The 14,247-nt window shown below is 41.5% G+C and overlaps 1 protein-coding gene across 5 annotated transcripts in view; it reads left to right on the top strand.

Annotated features, from left to right (window-relative positions):
• utrn (utrophin) overlaps window positions 1-14,247 on the top strand; it is a 170,979-nt gene that overhangs the window by 33,884 nt on the left and 122,848 nt on the right. For all 5 annotated transcript variants that reach the window (XM_056405711.1, XM_056405712.1, XM_056405714.1 and 2 more), the window contains 19 exons: window positions 523-686; window positions 799-922; window positions 1,029-1,116; window positions 1,821-2,065; window positions 2,923-3,091; window positions 4,369-4,496; window positions 6,086-6,223; window positions 6,328-6,441; window positions 6,643-6,798; window positions 7,055-7,225; window positions 7,315-7,506; window positions 8,489-8,623; window positions 10,372-10,521; window positions 11,091-11,252; window positions 11,694-11,825; window positions 12,123-12,296; window positions 12,465-12,620; window positions 12,722-12,892; window positions 13,547-13,726. In XM_056405711.1, the coding sequence (XP_056261686.1) occupies window positions 523-686; window positions 799-922; window positions 1,029-1,116; window positions 1,821-2,065; window positions 2,923-3,091; window positions 4,369-4,496; window positions 6,086-6,223; window positions 6,328-6,441; window positions 6,643-6,798; window positions 7,055-7,225; window positions 7,315-7,506; window positions 8,489-8,623; window positions 10,372-10,521; window positions 11,091-11,252; window positions 11,694-11,825; window positions 12,123-12,296; window positions 12,465-12,620; window positions 12,722-12,892; window positions 13,547-13,726 (2,949 nt within the window). The remainder of the gene's footprint in view (window positions 1-522; window positions 687-798; window positions 923-1,028; window positions 1,117-1,820; window positions 2,066-2,922; window positions 3,092-4,368; window positions 4,497-6,085; window positions 6,224-6,327; window positions 6,442-6,642; window positions 6,799-7,054; window positions 7,226-7,314; window positions 7,507-8,488; window positions 8,624-10,371; window positions 10,522-11,090; window positions 11,253-11,693; window positions 11,826-12,122; window positions 12,297-12,464; window positions 12,621-12,721; window positions 12,893-13,546; window positions 13,727-14,247) is intronic.

Genomic DNA, 14,247 nt, shown 5'->3' with positions numbered 1-14,247 from the left:
GCAAAGCTCCCACAATAAAATAAAGTTAAGTCGGCAGGAGTTGCTTAAAAACATGGCTCGGCTTCCTTTGTAAAGAAACCTTTAGACAGGCTCAACAATGTGAATGTGTTGTTTTGCCATTCGCAGTGGCAGGACAAAAGACAAAAAGGGGAAGTAGAGGGAGGTCCACCGATACGCTCAAGGCTCATTAGAGAGATTAATAACAAAAGGATTAAAAATAATCACTCGCCTCAAAAATAGTTCATAATTTTAGTTGACTGACAAAAATTTGTAATTTGAATTCAGTTTTTCAATCAAGCTTTCCAAAGAAAATTGTAAACTTTCAATTGAAGTCACTTCAGCCTTTGAGAATGTGTGGAATAGTTCTAACACCAGAAATTCCTATGCTAACTTAGATGAATGTGTTTCTCATCGACCTAGTAGGGTACAAAATGTTATGTTTACCTGCAGTTTTGCTTTGTCTACATGTCCTGTTTGTTTATGGTTTTGTCACTGTGGTTGATTTCTGTTCTCACTGCTAAGGTAATGGAAGCTGTGACAGATGCTGGGATGACTCAGGTGGAAGAACAAATAGTCGTGGACACAATTGCAGTGGCCGCAGCTGCTTCGATCCCTGACCAGGAGTTGGCCCCACCTGCTCCCCCTAAGAAACGACTGGTGGAGACAGATGCAGAAGTCAGACGAATGTAGGAGCTTGGACACACATGGACGGACTACACCTCCTTTGTCAAAAAAAGTGCAAGAATAAAAGACAGGCAAACACCCACTAATACAAACATTGTGTTCTTTGTTCTGCAGGTTTGAAAATAAGCTTTCTGACCTCCTGAGCTGGATTAAATCATGGAAGACGTCCGCTCAGGCGCTGGCCTCCACACACCCTGAAACTACACCTGACACATCAGACCTGCAGGAGAAACTAAAGGTACACCTGCTGAAGATACAGCTTAAAAAGAAACAAACCTGACTTAAAGTTAGAGCATTTGTTTTGAGAATCATGCATTAAATATGCGTTTGACCAATCACTTCAGGAGTTGGAGTTCGAACTCACAGCAAAGGAAACCACAGTTCGTCAAGTGATCCAGGAGGGACGGGGCTTGATGGACCAGTTAGAGAGAGGTATGAAAGAAAGAGGAGTTTGCCTTTGCTCATTGACACTGAAATTATACATTATTATACACAATAAACCAAATAATTATTCTAAACAAATCCATCCAAGCTTTGACAACAGTCTTCTGAAGTGTACTAAGATGCTGCCTCATTTTTACCATTTCTCAGAGGCTTTAACACAAATCTTCCCTTTCCCTGTTAAACTGTGTTTGTTTTGTAAGACTTTACTACTTCTCCACAGCTGCTTGGTATTTTCTGTGTATTTACAAGTCCAAATTTTTATCATCATTCAGTTTTAGATGCCAGTTATTGGAACGTGTGCATTTGTGTGTGTGGAGTAGTAAAAATCTGTCAACCTGCAGGGTTGCTGACTTCATATAACTGCTCAATGAAATGAAGAGACACTCAGGAGTTTTATGAGTTTACACTGCTCTGCAGGCAGTGAGAGGTAGTGAAGCAGCACCACTGAGTTAAAGTAGATTTGTTAAACTCAACTTCTTTTATCCCCCGTTTGCTGTTTTCTCACCCGTGGTGTCTGTTTTCCAATTTTTTATCTACGAGTGTTTTAACCTCTCTTTCTCCCATCAAAAACTCATAACACAGGCTGTGACACAGTCAGACTAAATTATGTAAAAACTTTACTAAAAGTCCTAATTGCTTAAGTGCATTCATTGTGACGTTTTATAAATGTTGGCTTGTGTGTCTCTCTGTAGAGGGTTTGTGTGTGGACTCGGTGAGGGCAGACATAGACCTGATCCAAACTGAGTTGGATGTGTGTGCGAGAGAGCTGCAGGCAGCCCGTGAGCGAGTTCACACCCAGACCCGGGTCAGAGCAGTGTCTGCAGAGCTGACAGACCTGGACCGGGTCTTGCAGGAGCAGGACCGGTGGCTGGACTCCACCTTGGCTGTAGAAAAGTGTGACCAGGCCGAGCTGAGAAACCTGAGCGGAGAATGCCAGGTGAGTTTCATTGTCTCAGTCCGCAATTACCCCGATCTCCTGTGTGTGACTTTAATCCTGAATTTCACCTCGTCAATCCTCTTAGGTTGAGCTCATGCAGTTGCAATTATTTCACAGATATTCCATGCAGAGATGAAACACTTACTTAAAAAGACAAGTCATAAATTTTAAAATATTTATGGATGTATACAAGTTCAGAGTTGCCTGAAATACTTTCAAAGTCAGTGACATGTACACAGAGTAAGATGGATAAAACCCGCTCTGGTGTGTCCTGAAGTGTGGAGTTGATGTTTTTCAATTTGAGACTAATTCACTTGGAGGAGGGAGGGAAACCTTTCAGCGTAAAGCATGACTCCATCCAGTAACCTGTGAATTTTCTATAGACTAACATATTGTTGCAGTGTGTCTGCAGTCGTAACTTTTTTGCAGTTAAAAAATGTATTTGATTCTTTAAGATGACACTGACTGTACTCAATGGTACAAAATAAATAAAATACAAGCAAAACAAAATGCTGAAACATACACTTTCCATTTTGTCTCATCATTCTGCATCATTAAAAAACAGAAGTCAATGACATGTTTAAGAAACCCACAAATCATAGAGGCTGTAACTGTATCCCCAGCTGCTTTCAGTTCATTAAATGTCATTATTCAGATTTTTTCATTTTTAAGTCGAGGGAATAATTCTATAAAATTCCCCTTTCTGTCTGAATGTACAATAATAGCAAAAATGATCCCTGCTGAATTATCCATGAACAGTTATCTACTTTTAGGAGCAATCACAGACATCACAAATGGTGATAACCCCTCATTACATGCAAATCAGTGAACTTTCCCCTTCCTGTTGTCTTCCTCAGTCCCGACTTGCCCAGGTCACCGCACTGAGCCGGCAGCTGGAGCAGCTTTCTGCAGAGGCAGGATCACTGGGAGCTGTGCCCTCTCTTAAAGACAACACAGTGGTGGTATCTGCACATCATGCCTCCACCCTGCAGCGGCTACAGAGCAGAGAACAAGAAGTCAACAAAGGTACTTCTGCTGAACGGTGAAAATAATTTGTAAAATCAGCACAGAAGAAACCTGTTCCTAAACCCAGAGCAAGTTTCTCTGTTTTAACAGAACCATATGCTTTTCATGGGACCTGACAGCCGTGAAGCATTGTCTTATTTCAGACAGCTGCAGGACAGGAGATTTAAGCCTTCCTTAAGACAAAGACCAATTTCTCTCTCCTTGCTCTCGGCACAAAGCTTTCAGGTTTATATGGGGACAAAGAGTGATAGTTAAGTTCAGCAGAGCTCAGTCCCACAGTGGTTGTTTAAATTTGACATTAGCTTTTATATGAAACCTTGGCCAGCCACAAGTAATAGATGATGCCCTTATATGGCCTCCAAAATCTCACAGATACGTCAGTGTATATGTGAGCGATTGTGTGTAAGATCATGCCTCTGTGCCAGCTCCATCTCTACCTGAGGACGTGACTTGGACCTGGAGCAGCCTTGAAAATCAGTCACCGTTTTACCTCTGGAATTTACACGCGCAGCTCTGGGCCAAGAACAAGCCTGTAAAGGGAGGCTTAAGTGCGCTTCTCCTTTCCTGACCATAGGTGTGTGTGAGTGTGTGTGGGTGTTTGTGTTGCTTTGCCTCTTGGGCTTTTATGACTGTGAAGATTTGGATGAGAGCCAAGGAAAACCATTTTGTTTCTGCTTGAGGGCAGTCTACCTCTTGCTGGGGCCTCTCTCTATCACCCCCCCACCCCCACCCCCACAGTTACGCTCCATCTCTGCTCTTTGTGTATGTAAACATAGCCAGATTATGTAAGCATTAAATCACCTGGTAATTAAAACGCTGACAGAGAAGGAAAGGAGAAGGGAGACAGTTGAGGAGACGAGCAGGGACAGATATAAATTTAGTCAATCTGCATAAAGTAGGTTGATGTAGTTAAAAATTGGTACTACTTTACTTATTTATTTAATCACCTCTGCATTATGGGTAAATAACAGTATAACCATGGCTTAATGATGTATTCAAAATGTGTCCGGTATGAATGATGCATGACTTGGTTAAGAGAGCACAACTAAACTTACTTAAAGAAACATGCTGTCAAACATCAGGGATCCTCTTACAGCATGGAAAACGCACACACATGCACACACATACACACACATACACTGAGAAAGAAATCCCAAATCAGCTCACTGCCCCCTTGTGGTAGAAAACTTGATGCTTCAGACTTGTAGTAAAAGTTTTGTCTCTCTTTTCTCCCCCATTCTACACAAATCCCCCACTCCCCCCTTGTCTTGTTCCAGCCTTGGCCACCCCTGAGGCCAGTCAGATGGTACCGTGTCCAGTGGATGGTCTAGAGGCCAGACTGGCCACTCTGAGAGAAGGAATAGTAGACATCCCTACCACTGAAAGGGCAGTGGAGCGGGCTCAGGTGAGTAGTCTCATAGTCCTGATAAGAGTCATTTATTTTATGGCTCTCTGTGAAAATCATAAGTAAAGTCCATGGTAAACTTTCCACCAAACCTCATTTGAATATATAAACTACACATATCCTGATAACTACCAGACAGACAGATAACCAGGAATGAAAACATTAACTCCTAGGTGGAGGTTACCACACAAAGTATGATCTGAAAGTCTCATTGTTAGAATTATCCTATATTTTTTATGCTTTTAGATTGTCTTTGAGGTGCCACTTGAGGGTGTTTTGAGGGATGCAATCTGTTCTATTATTCTTCTTATTAAAATATTATTATTTAGTTTTCAGAATATAAATTGGAAAACAAACTATTTATATTTAGATTCACTTGTTTTTTTATTATTCTTATTATACTTATGATTTTATAATCATACCATTGTGGTTTAATTCTGATCTTTTTACATATTTTGTATTATTACTTATTCTGCAATTCATTGTTGCTACCTGTATTGGTAGGCCAAATATTTTTACTCCCAATATATCAGTGAGAGTGTTAATATCTGTCTGCTGTCATTTTTGTGTGGCACACAATAGGCCCTTTATCAGCCAGTCACTTCCCTCTGCACTGTATCAAACCTCTTTGTAGAGGGAGAAGGGTGTGGGTGTGTGCGTGTTTTGGTATGTAGTTTTGAGATATGTGTGTTGTTGTGTTTCGTGTGTGTTATTGTGTGTGTTTCTCTCCTCCTCCATCTTTGCTGGAATGTGGCTCAGTCCAGCTCTTGTTATCGTGGCAGATAGGGCATGGTGCCGGTTGCGGGGGGGGGGGTGGGGGGGACGACGACGACTTGGCACATTCTGGGCAGCGAGCCCATGCATGCAGCAAGGAGCTCCTAACAGCTCAGTGTGGAGCTGCTCAACCAGTCAGTCAGCCTGACAGCCACAACATACAATCGCATGACAACATCCCTGAGTCCTATTAGCAATTAGCCTAATTATAGAAGGTGATAATCATCTTCTTTGTAATCACTATACACAAAGGTGAATTGTTTTAAACATGTAAACATAGTTGACTGTTATCCTCCATTACAGAAGTGGTAGTACTTTAATCACCAGTGTGTACTTACCTGTGTAGATTTATGAAACAGTATGTACTTCACACGACTTAAATACTGTGAAGGTATGGGATTGCATTGGTTGCAACAACACATGACTGTCTTTGTACAAATGCTTTTATTTGAATGCTCTGTCCTTACATTGTTGTCACATGGAAAATTATGTACAGGAGGTTCGAGGAATTTCATTATATAGTTAAAGGTGGAGATTTTGACCATTAGTAGCTCTATGGAGCGATGTTTTGAGGAGCAGGTCCCGTAGCACACAGGTGATACGTTATGCTTAATACTATTCCACTGAACAGTTTCAGCCGGTTACACATATGCAGACATGGATGTTAATAATGCAGGTTTCAAAATATAAAACGTATCAGCTTTGCAAATGTTTAATGAGAAAGAAAATACATTAAGCATATTTGTAAAGCCTTGAGGATACACACAATGAGTTTTGGTGAAGAATTTTTCAGCCTGAGCTCTTGTTCACCTCAGGGCCTGTGTCTAGAGATTGAGCAAACACAGCAAGCCTCCGATCCAACAGAACTACAAAGATGGAGTCAACTCTCCTCCAGGGCTCGTGAGGAGCTGGGGACTCTGCAGTGTGTCCTGGGTAGCATGAAGGACTATCAGGTAGCTGTCATTTGTGTTATAGAAAACTGCTGTATGTTATGGTTTATGTCTTCACTGGATAAGAAATGAATGGTAATAATACAGTCGTTCAATGTTGTTGTTAGGTATGTTTGGTGCAAATTGAACGTTGGTTGGATGCGGTTCAGGAGCTGTTGTCTCGTGATGCCACGGGTTCGGGCGACACAGAGAGTCTACAGGAAGAGCTTAACCAGTGCAAGGTGAGAGGACAACAGATTTGAACATTCTGGTGGCAAAAACAACATGACTTCACTACTTAAAAGTTAATTTTTTAAGGCCACAATCTCTTAGCGATACAGATTTTGGATAGTTTTGCTTTGACCTAAATTGATAATAATTGAATTTGGTTTGCATAACTGCAAAGTATTATTCCTAAAGTTTTTTTCCTTTCTCATAACAAGGAGTATGTGAATGAGATGGAGTCAGTGGAAGGTTCATTGAAGCAGATGGGAGAGAATGTGAGTGCTGTACAGGCAGCTACAGTCCCAGGACTGGCCAAGTGGGGGCAGAATAAGTTGGAAGAGTCGCGGGGCAACTGGGACACACTTAGCAAACAGGTGAAGGAAAATCTGAACTTCTGTTTTTTCTGTTTGCACGGTGTGTGGTTTTTTATGTTATTCATGGTAGAATTTTTATTTTGTGTGTACATACATGCATTCATTCACATAATTACACTGATACAGGATTAATTTGAAATCTCAGTGTCACCAGCTTAAACACAAAGTCGCATAGGTCTTGGTTTATAAAGTAAAGTCTTACATAAATTATTCTTACGTTTCTCTTACAAACCTGATGGCATATGCTTCCCTCCAGCTGCTGAGCCATCAGGAGCGTGTGGCGGAGAGTCAGGAGAAGCAGGTGAATCTGAGGAAGGACTTGGCGGAGATGCAGGAGTGGATGGCCCAAGTAGACGAGGAGTTCCTCATGAGGGACTTTGAGTACAAGAGCCCTGAGGAGCTGGAGGCATCGCTGGAGGAGATGAAGGTGGGTGTGACTGTTTGACCATTGAGTGCCATCTTTCTGTACAGGTCTGTTGTCATCGTCCTCCTCTCACCTGTCCTCATCTCTCACAGAGAGCTAAAGAGGATGTGCTACAGAAGGAGGTGAAGGTAAAGATCCTGAAAGATAGCATCAACATGTTGGTGTCCAGATCATCGCCGCCCGGTGGAGGTCGTGGAAAGGAGCTGACATCAGAGCTAGAGGGGGTACTAGCCAACTACCATAAGCTCTGTGATCGCTTCAAGAGCAAGTGTCACACTTTGGAGGTAATGTGTGTGTGTGTGTGTGTGTGTGTGTGTGTGTGTGTGTGTGTGTGTGTGTGTGTGTGTGTGTGTGTGTGTGTGTGTGTGTGTGTGGTGTGTGTGTGTGTGTGCGTTTGTGTGCGTGCGTGTGCGTGCGTGCGTGTGTGTGTACATGTGTATTTGCGTGTGTGTGTGTGTGGGGGGGTCTTTCTGTATAGGAGAAAGTTTAAAGTTGAAGTTTTATTGTTTTTGAATCAAAATATAGATCCTGACAAATGAACTATACTGCATTCAGTTAAAAATGACCACCTCTGCTGTTTTAAAAATGTACTTGCACCACAGCTTACAGACAATGGGAAAAGTGTCTGGTCATAGTGGATTTAAGTTGTCTTTGAGTTTAAGGTTAAAGTGTTGTTATTGTATAAAAAGCTGCAGTGACACACAAAAATAATTCACAATTTTATGCATGAATGGCCCAATTTGTCCATCACCTTGCAGCTCCCATGGCTCAGTATTAGAATGACATGTCCGTTTATGGGATGTGTCATTTCTTCAGCTCTCTTTTGTTAATTTTCATGCAAAGAACAAGAGAAGCTGGAAGGGAATACTGGTGATTCTTGCTTTCAGTGCTAATCTGTGAGTGTAAAATCATAGTTTGGGGCACTGTTTTTGATTATCATCCTTCAGACTCTGCAGGGTAAAGGTCGAACAAAGCACTGAGTTGTGCTTATGCTCATGTATACTCTTTGCCTGAAGTCCATTAGTCACCATCCTGCCTTGTCCTTAGAGTTTTGCTGTTTAATTTGAGTGTAAGAGTCTTAAACATTTTTTTTTTGGTAAAGTGCCTCTCAGTGTTTTTTAATATGGTCCTTCAACACTGAAGCGAGGGCATTCTCAATAGAGCTGTCACTTTTTAGTAACATCATTTGTGTTTCTTTGGATGTGCATTTGAATGTGTGGGTGTGTGGGTGTGTTTGTGCTGTGTGTGTTGGGGTGTACTGTGTAGGAGGTTTGGTCCTGTTGGATGGAGTTGCTTCAGTACCTGGACATGGAGCAGACTTGGCTCAACACTGTGGAGGAGAAGGTCCAAGCTACTGACAACCTGCCGGAGAGCACGGAGACCGTCAATGAAGCTCTGGAGGTGTGCACGCACGCACGCACGCACACACGCACGCACGCACACACGCACGCACGCACGCACGCACGCACGCACTGTAATCACGTTAAATTCCTCGTACTCTTCTTCTTTATCAAATTTTCCCCTCTTGGTTCTTAAACTCTTTAAAGGAAAAATTTTCTGGGGATTATTAGTGTTAAACACATTTACCTACAGTCAGACTTGCTCTATAGAAGCCTCCCTCTGAGTGCAGCTTGAAGGAATTTTAAGGGTAACATTAATCATCTTAATTCCGTTGCTGGATGCCTGTGGGATCAGTAGCAGCAAAAGGAAAGAGGTTGCACAATCCTTTGACACAAGGTTATTGGCTACATAGTAAGACTTTTAGTTTGGGACAGCATGACACAAAAGCAAGTCCAGTTGCCCTTGATTACATTTTTCTTGGATCACTATTATTTCAGGTGCAATATGTTTATGTGCAAATTATCACATACTTTACATAAATGCTATGAAACTGGAATTACTGGATTACATTTGGAAAAACTTTTTTGAAAATGGGCTTATTCATTGAGCTTGGCTGCAGGCACCGGTCAACAGAAAGACAATAATGAATCTGACATAATCTCTGTTCTTACTTATTGTGGAAATTAGTTACTTTATAAATATGTAAATTATAATGAATAATATATTTAGACCATCAGTTCATATCTGACTTTGTTTTAAAATTATACCTATTTCTGTGGCTATTTTGAGAGGGGCTGCTGCTGGAAATGTAAGTAGCTTTGGTAAACTGTCACCACATCATTAAACATATATTCAAACTGCTTTGAGAGACATATAACAGGCCATTAGTTTGGGTAGGTAATCGAACGGTCCATTTAATATGTAACTACATGTTAATAACCTCATTGTCTTTGACTTTGTCATATAAATTTCTTCTGCTTTCTTTTGCTCTGCTGCTATATCTGTAGACTGCCTCCAGCATAACTGTCAAAGTCACTTTAATCACTGTGCTGCCTCTGTAACATCGCATAGTGATGAAGGAAATTGAAGACCCTTGAAGACAATGTTTCTCCTTCTCCTCTTTGTCCTTATATGTTTTTGGCTCTTTTCTGAGCCCCCACCCCCCACCCCCTCACCCCAACCTCGTTCTCTCACCCTTCACCCTTCCCAGTCTCCCAGTTTCCTAATCAGACTCACCCCTCTGGAGGGGGGCTGTCGCACTCTGTCTGTCCATTACCTCCGGGAAGGAAAAGCACATTTAATGACCCCCACATAAACAATGACTGCTGGATCCAAATAAGCGCCGTCACTTGACAAGCCTCTCTCTCACTTGTCTCTCATTTCTCGTTCCTGTTATCGTCTTTTTTTTGGTTTGCCTCCATCTGACACACCCACCATTTCTGCATCTGCACTCCATCTGTTTGCTCAGCTTTTCGGTCCTTTCTCAATCTTTCACGCATATAAACACACACTTTTTACTCATTTACTGGATTTGTTTTTCTTCTCCCGTGTTTTGTGTTCCTCAAGTGTTTGGTTTGTATCTGTAGCTTTGATCTGTGTTTTTACTTGTTCCTGCTGTCCAGCTTCTGATGTAAAACTGTTGGAACTGTGAAGCCGTTCAGCTTTCTTGATCTTTGTTGTGGCTTTACCAAAGGACTGTTTTATTCAATTTGACTCCTTCGTGCTCACTTCCTTTCCCTTTTTGCTTGAATTTTCAAATTCATTGCGCAGATATTTACCTTCTTCTCCATCTCTCCATTCACCACCAGTCTTTGGAGAGCGTGCTTCGCCACCCGGGGGACAACCGCACGCAAATCAGAGAGCTGGGTCAGACGCTGATTGACGGGGGCATATTGGATGAACTCATTAGTGAAAAACTAGAGGCCTTTAATTCTCGTTACGAGCAGCTAAACCACCAGGTCAGGACCTTGTCTTTGTGTGTTACATCTATATATGCCATACATTTTCACTGTTACAGTTTGTATTTGAATATATCATTTGCAAACATGCCACTGTGTCATGTTTCTCAGACTTATTTGTGGGCTGTACTTGACTGTAGTGTCACCATTTTATGTATTGAGATTTGTATGTATAATAATACCCAACACTGAATACACCTTTGTATTGTATTATTTATTTATATTGATAATTATTCAATTTGCTTTTCAGTATATTTTACATCAAAGAGTTCATTGTATTATTGTGCACTTGGTACATGATATTTTTCTGGTGTCCTCCCTCATATGTTCAATCATAATAAAGACTATGCCTTTATGCAGCTTCTCATTCAGTTAAAAACAACAGAAACAATCTGTATTGTAGATGAGGTGTTTTGACTCTTGTGTATAACGGTTACTAATAAGATACATCAGCCATTATATTCAGTCCCACTGTCAGCAAATGGTCTTCTCCTTGTTAGCTTCCATATAGAATATCAGAATAACTGAAAAATTCAAACTCCTGACTTGCTGTCCGTGTCCTCATCCAGGCGGTGAACCGGCAGATCAGCCTCGAGCAGCAGCTGCAGACACTGAAGGAGAACGAACAGGCGCTCCAATCGCTGCAGGAGTCTCTGAGCCAGCTGGACCACACGCTCACCTCCTACCTCACTGATCGCATAGACGCCTTCCAGCTCCCACAGGAGGCGCAGGTACAGGGCACATGCATAGCACAAACACATCCATACCCAGAGAAGTCACCAAACAAGATGTGACACCAAAGCCTGGTGGCTCTTACTTCATAGAGTGTCATCTCACCTGTCTGAAGTTTCCTCCCTGCGGCTTGGAGCCCAATAAATAGTAAAATAATAATATATAACAGAAGTCCGCAGTCTGAAAATCTCGTAAATAAAATTACACTTAAGTAATGAAAAAATATACTTTATAGATTTCAACAGTATATAATTTGTTGTTAAATAGGTCATAATTGAGGAAGCATAAATATATTTGTCCTTCTCAACATATAATAGTAGTACACATTCACGCTGCGAGTACAAAAACTCAGAAAATACCTAATGAATGGTAAAAGGTATGGTCAAAGCAAGAGCATATCACATTTGTGATGCATGTCTTCGTTTCCACTTCTTCCTCAGACCATCGGGGCAGAGATCGCAGCACACGAGGTGACAGTAGAAGAGATGAGAAGGAGGAACGTGGCCAACCTGCCTCCGCCGACCACTGATGGCAAGGCTGCCCGTGGTGGGACCATGTTGGATCAGCTTCAGGTAACACTGACTCCTACTGGAGAACATCAGAAACTACATAAACTGATGTCCAACTTTTTCTCTACTGATGCCGCCACTACATTATCATGACATTACTAACGTAACACTCCCATTAACCTCACATTTGAAGTATAAAAAAGGAATGTATCAAACTAATTTTAGTCTTCCTATAAGCCTTGCATAAGAAAAGTGTTTACATGCGCTTGGCACCAGTGTAAATGGATTGTTGCAGCTGTTTGTCATCCAGGTTGTGAAACAGTTGTATAACTTTATTAACTCTCCCTTCGCTCACTGCAGAGGAAGCTGAGAGAGATCTCCACAAAGTACCAGCTATTCCAGAAGCCCGCTAACTTTGAGCAGCGCATGTTGGACTGTAAGAGGGTCCTTGAGGGTGCCAAGGCCGAGCTGCACATTCTGGATGTCAAGGATGCGGATCCGGAAAAAATCCAGTCCCACCTCAGCGGTTGTATGGTGAGAACCAGACTACCTTATTTGTAGCTGATTGTTGTGCACATTATAAATGCCCAGCAAAATTTAAAGTGATTACAAAAAATATAAAGATACCTGCCAACCTATTTTATGCAGACACAAACACACATAGTCTATCTCACATTCATTTCCCTTCTTTTTGCTGTTTAGAAATTATACAAATTGCTGAGTGAGGTGAAGCTAGAGGTGGAGACAGTGATTAAGACAGGTCGTCAGATTGTGCAGAAACAGCAGACTGAGAACCCCAAGGCCATGGACGAACAGCTTACTGCTCTCAAACTGCTCTACAATGACCTGGGAGCTCAGGTATGTTATTTTTGTGAAAAATTCAAATCTAATGAATTCTCGTTCTACAAACCGCGGCTCATGTATATAAGTGATATTCACATTATCTTGTTTTGATTCAGGTAACAGAGGGCAAGCAGGACCTGGAAAAAGCGTTGTCTCTGTCTCAAAAGTTCCAGAAGGAGAGCGCTGCCCTGCAGGAGTGGCTGACCACAAATGAGGCTCAGCTCCAGCAGAAGAACAGCTGTGGAGACATGCCAGCAGACATTGATGCTGAGATTGCATGGGCTAATGTGAGCAGCTGCTCTAAACCTTTCATTATATCTCCTCAGCATGATGAGTGTTTCTGTCTCAGGCCAGTAGGTGGAGCAGAGGGACTGTTTGAAGCTACTGAGAACACCAATCTTTCTCTTTCGAAAACCGGAAATGTATCAACAGCATTATTGGAACTGTTGTGAATTAAGCCATTATCCCCCTTACAGTGTAAAAAATGTGTTATGAGTGTTTTCATGAATCACTGGCACTCTTCTGCCCTCTCTCTGACCCTGTGAGAAAGACTGAACATTATTTCACATGATCCCACACACTGAAGCCAAATACTCAGCAACAGTATTATAACTGAAACAGTATGATTTTTAAGTGAGTCACAGGTTCACATGAAGTCAAGTCAAAGGAGGCTACAGTGCATAAAAGAGTGTAGGATGTTTCTTCAAATTCACTTTTTGTTCTTCAGATGTGTTTTTTTGTGAATATAAGTTTATATGCAGTTGAATTTTTTATTTTTGTGTATGTTACGTGTTATTTATGCCTTATCTTCCTGCATACTACATTGTGTGTGATAAATCCTAATGACAGCTAGCTGATAAAGCAGTAATTTACTGTAACCTGGAGACCATCACATGAACCCGTTTGATATATTGTACTGTATGTGCATGCTGCTCCACCAGGGCCTGCTGAAGGAGTCAGAGCGTCGTAAGGCAGAGCTGTCCGGCCTGATGGAGACCAGCGCTGGGCTGCAGACTCTGGTGGATGGCAGTGAGGCTCAGCTGGAGGACAAACTCTTTGGTCTCAATGAATCCTGGGGCCGTGTCCGCACCTGGACCGAGGACTGGCTCAGCGCAGTGCTGGTGAGAGCAAATATTTTGTACAGTAAGCTTAATGAATGAAGATTTGCTGTTGTGTTGTGCTGCTGTGTTCATTATTCTATTTTCTCATAGTAAGTAGATTCTCCCATCTGCTTTAAGTTTTTATGGACATTAGCAAGTGAGCAAAGGCTTTTCTTGAGTGAATTTATTTGAGTGAATATATTTTTGTCTTCATGGTGCCTTTTAGCTTCATTTTAATAGATAATGAGAAATCGTTTAGCAGTTATTCCTACATTTATCATATTAATTTTATACTTTAAGCACACAGGGTAAGTTTTCAAGTTCTAAAAGGTTCATTAAATTTAAAATTGTAATTCCTTCCCTTGAAATGATTTAAAAAATATCATTGCAAGGTTATATCTGTGAAAGATTTACACCCAAAATAAAACATTTCCTCGGTTTGCTGCATAAGTCAAGTGTTTGCAGTAGCGAGGCAAAGAAATAAAATTCAAATCAAGAACAAAACAAAGGCATGCAAATCAACTCCTCAACCAAAATATATT

The sequence above is a fragment of the Seriola aureovittata genome, chromosome 19 (assembly GCF_021018895.1).
Source record: "Seriola aureovittata isolate HTS-2021-v1 ecotype China chromosome 19, ASM2101889v1, whole genome shotgun sequence".
Taxonomy (NCBI): Eukaryota; Metazoa; Chordata; class Actinopteri; order Carangiformes; family Carangidae; genus Seriola; species Seriola aureovittata.
The sequence above is the reverse complement of the archived record's forward strand: the minus strand, read 5'-3'. Positions and strand labels throughout refer to the sequence as shown.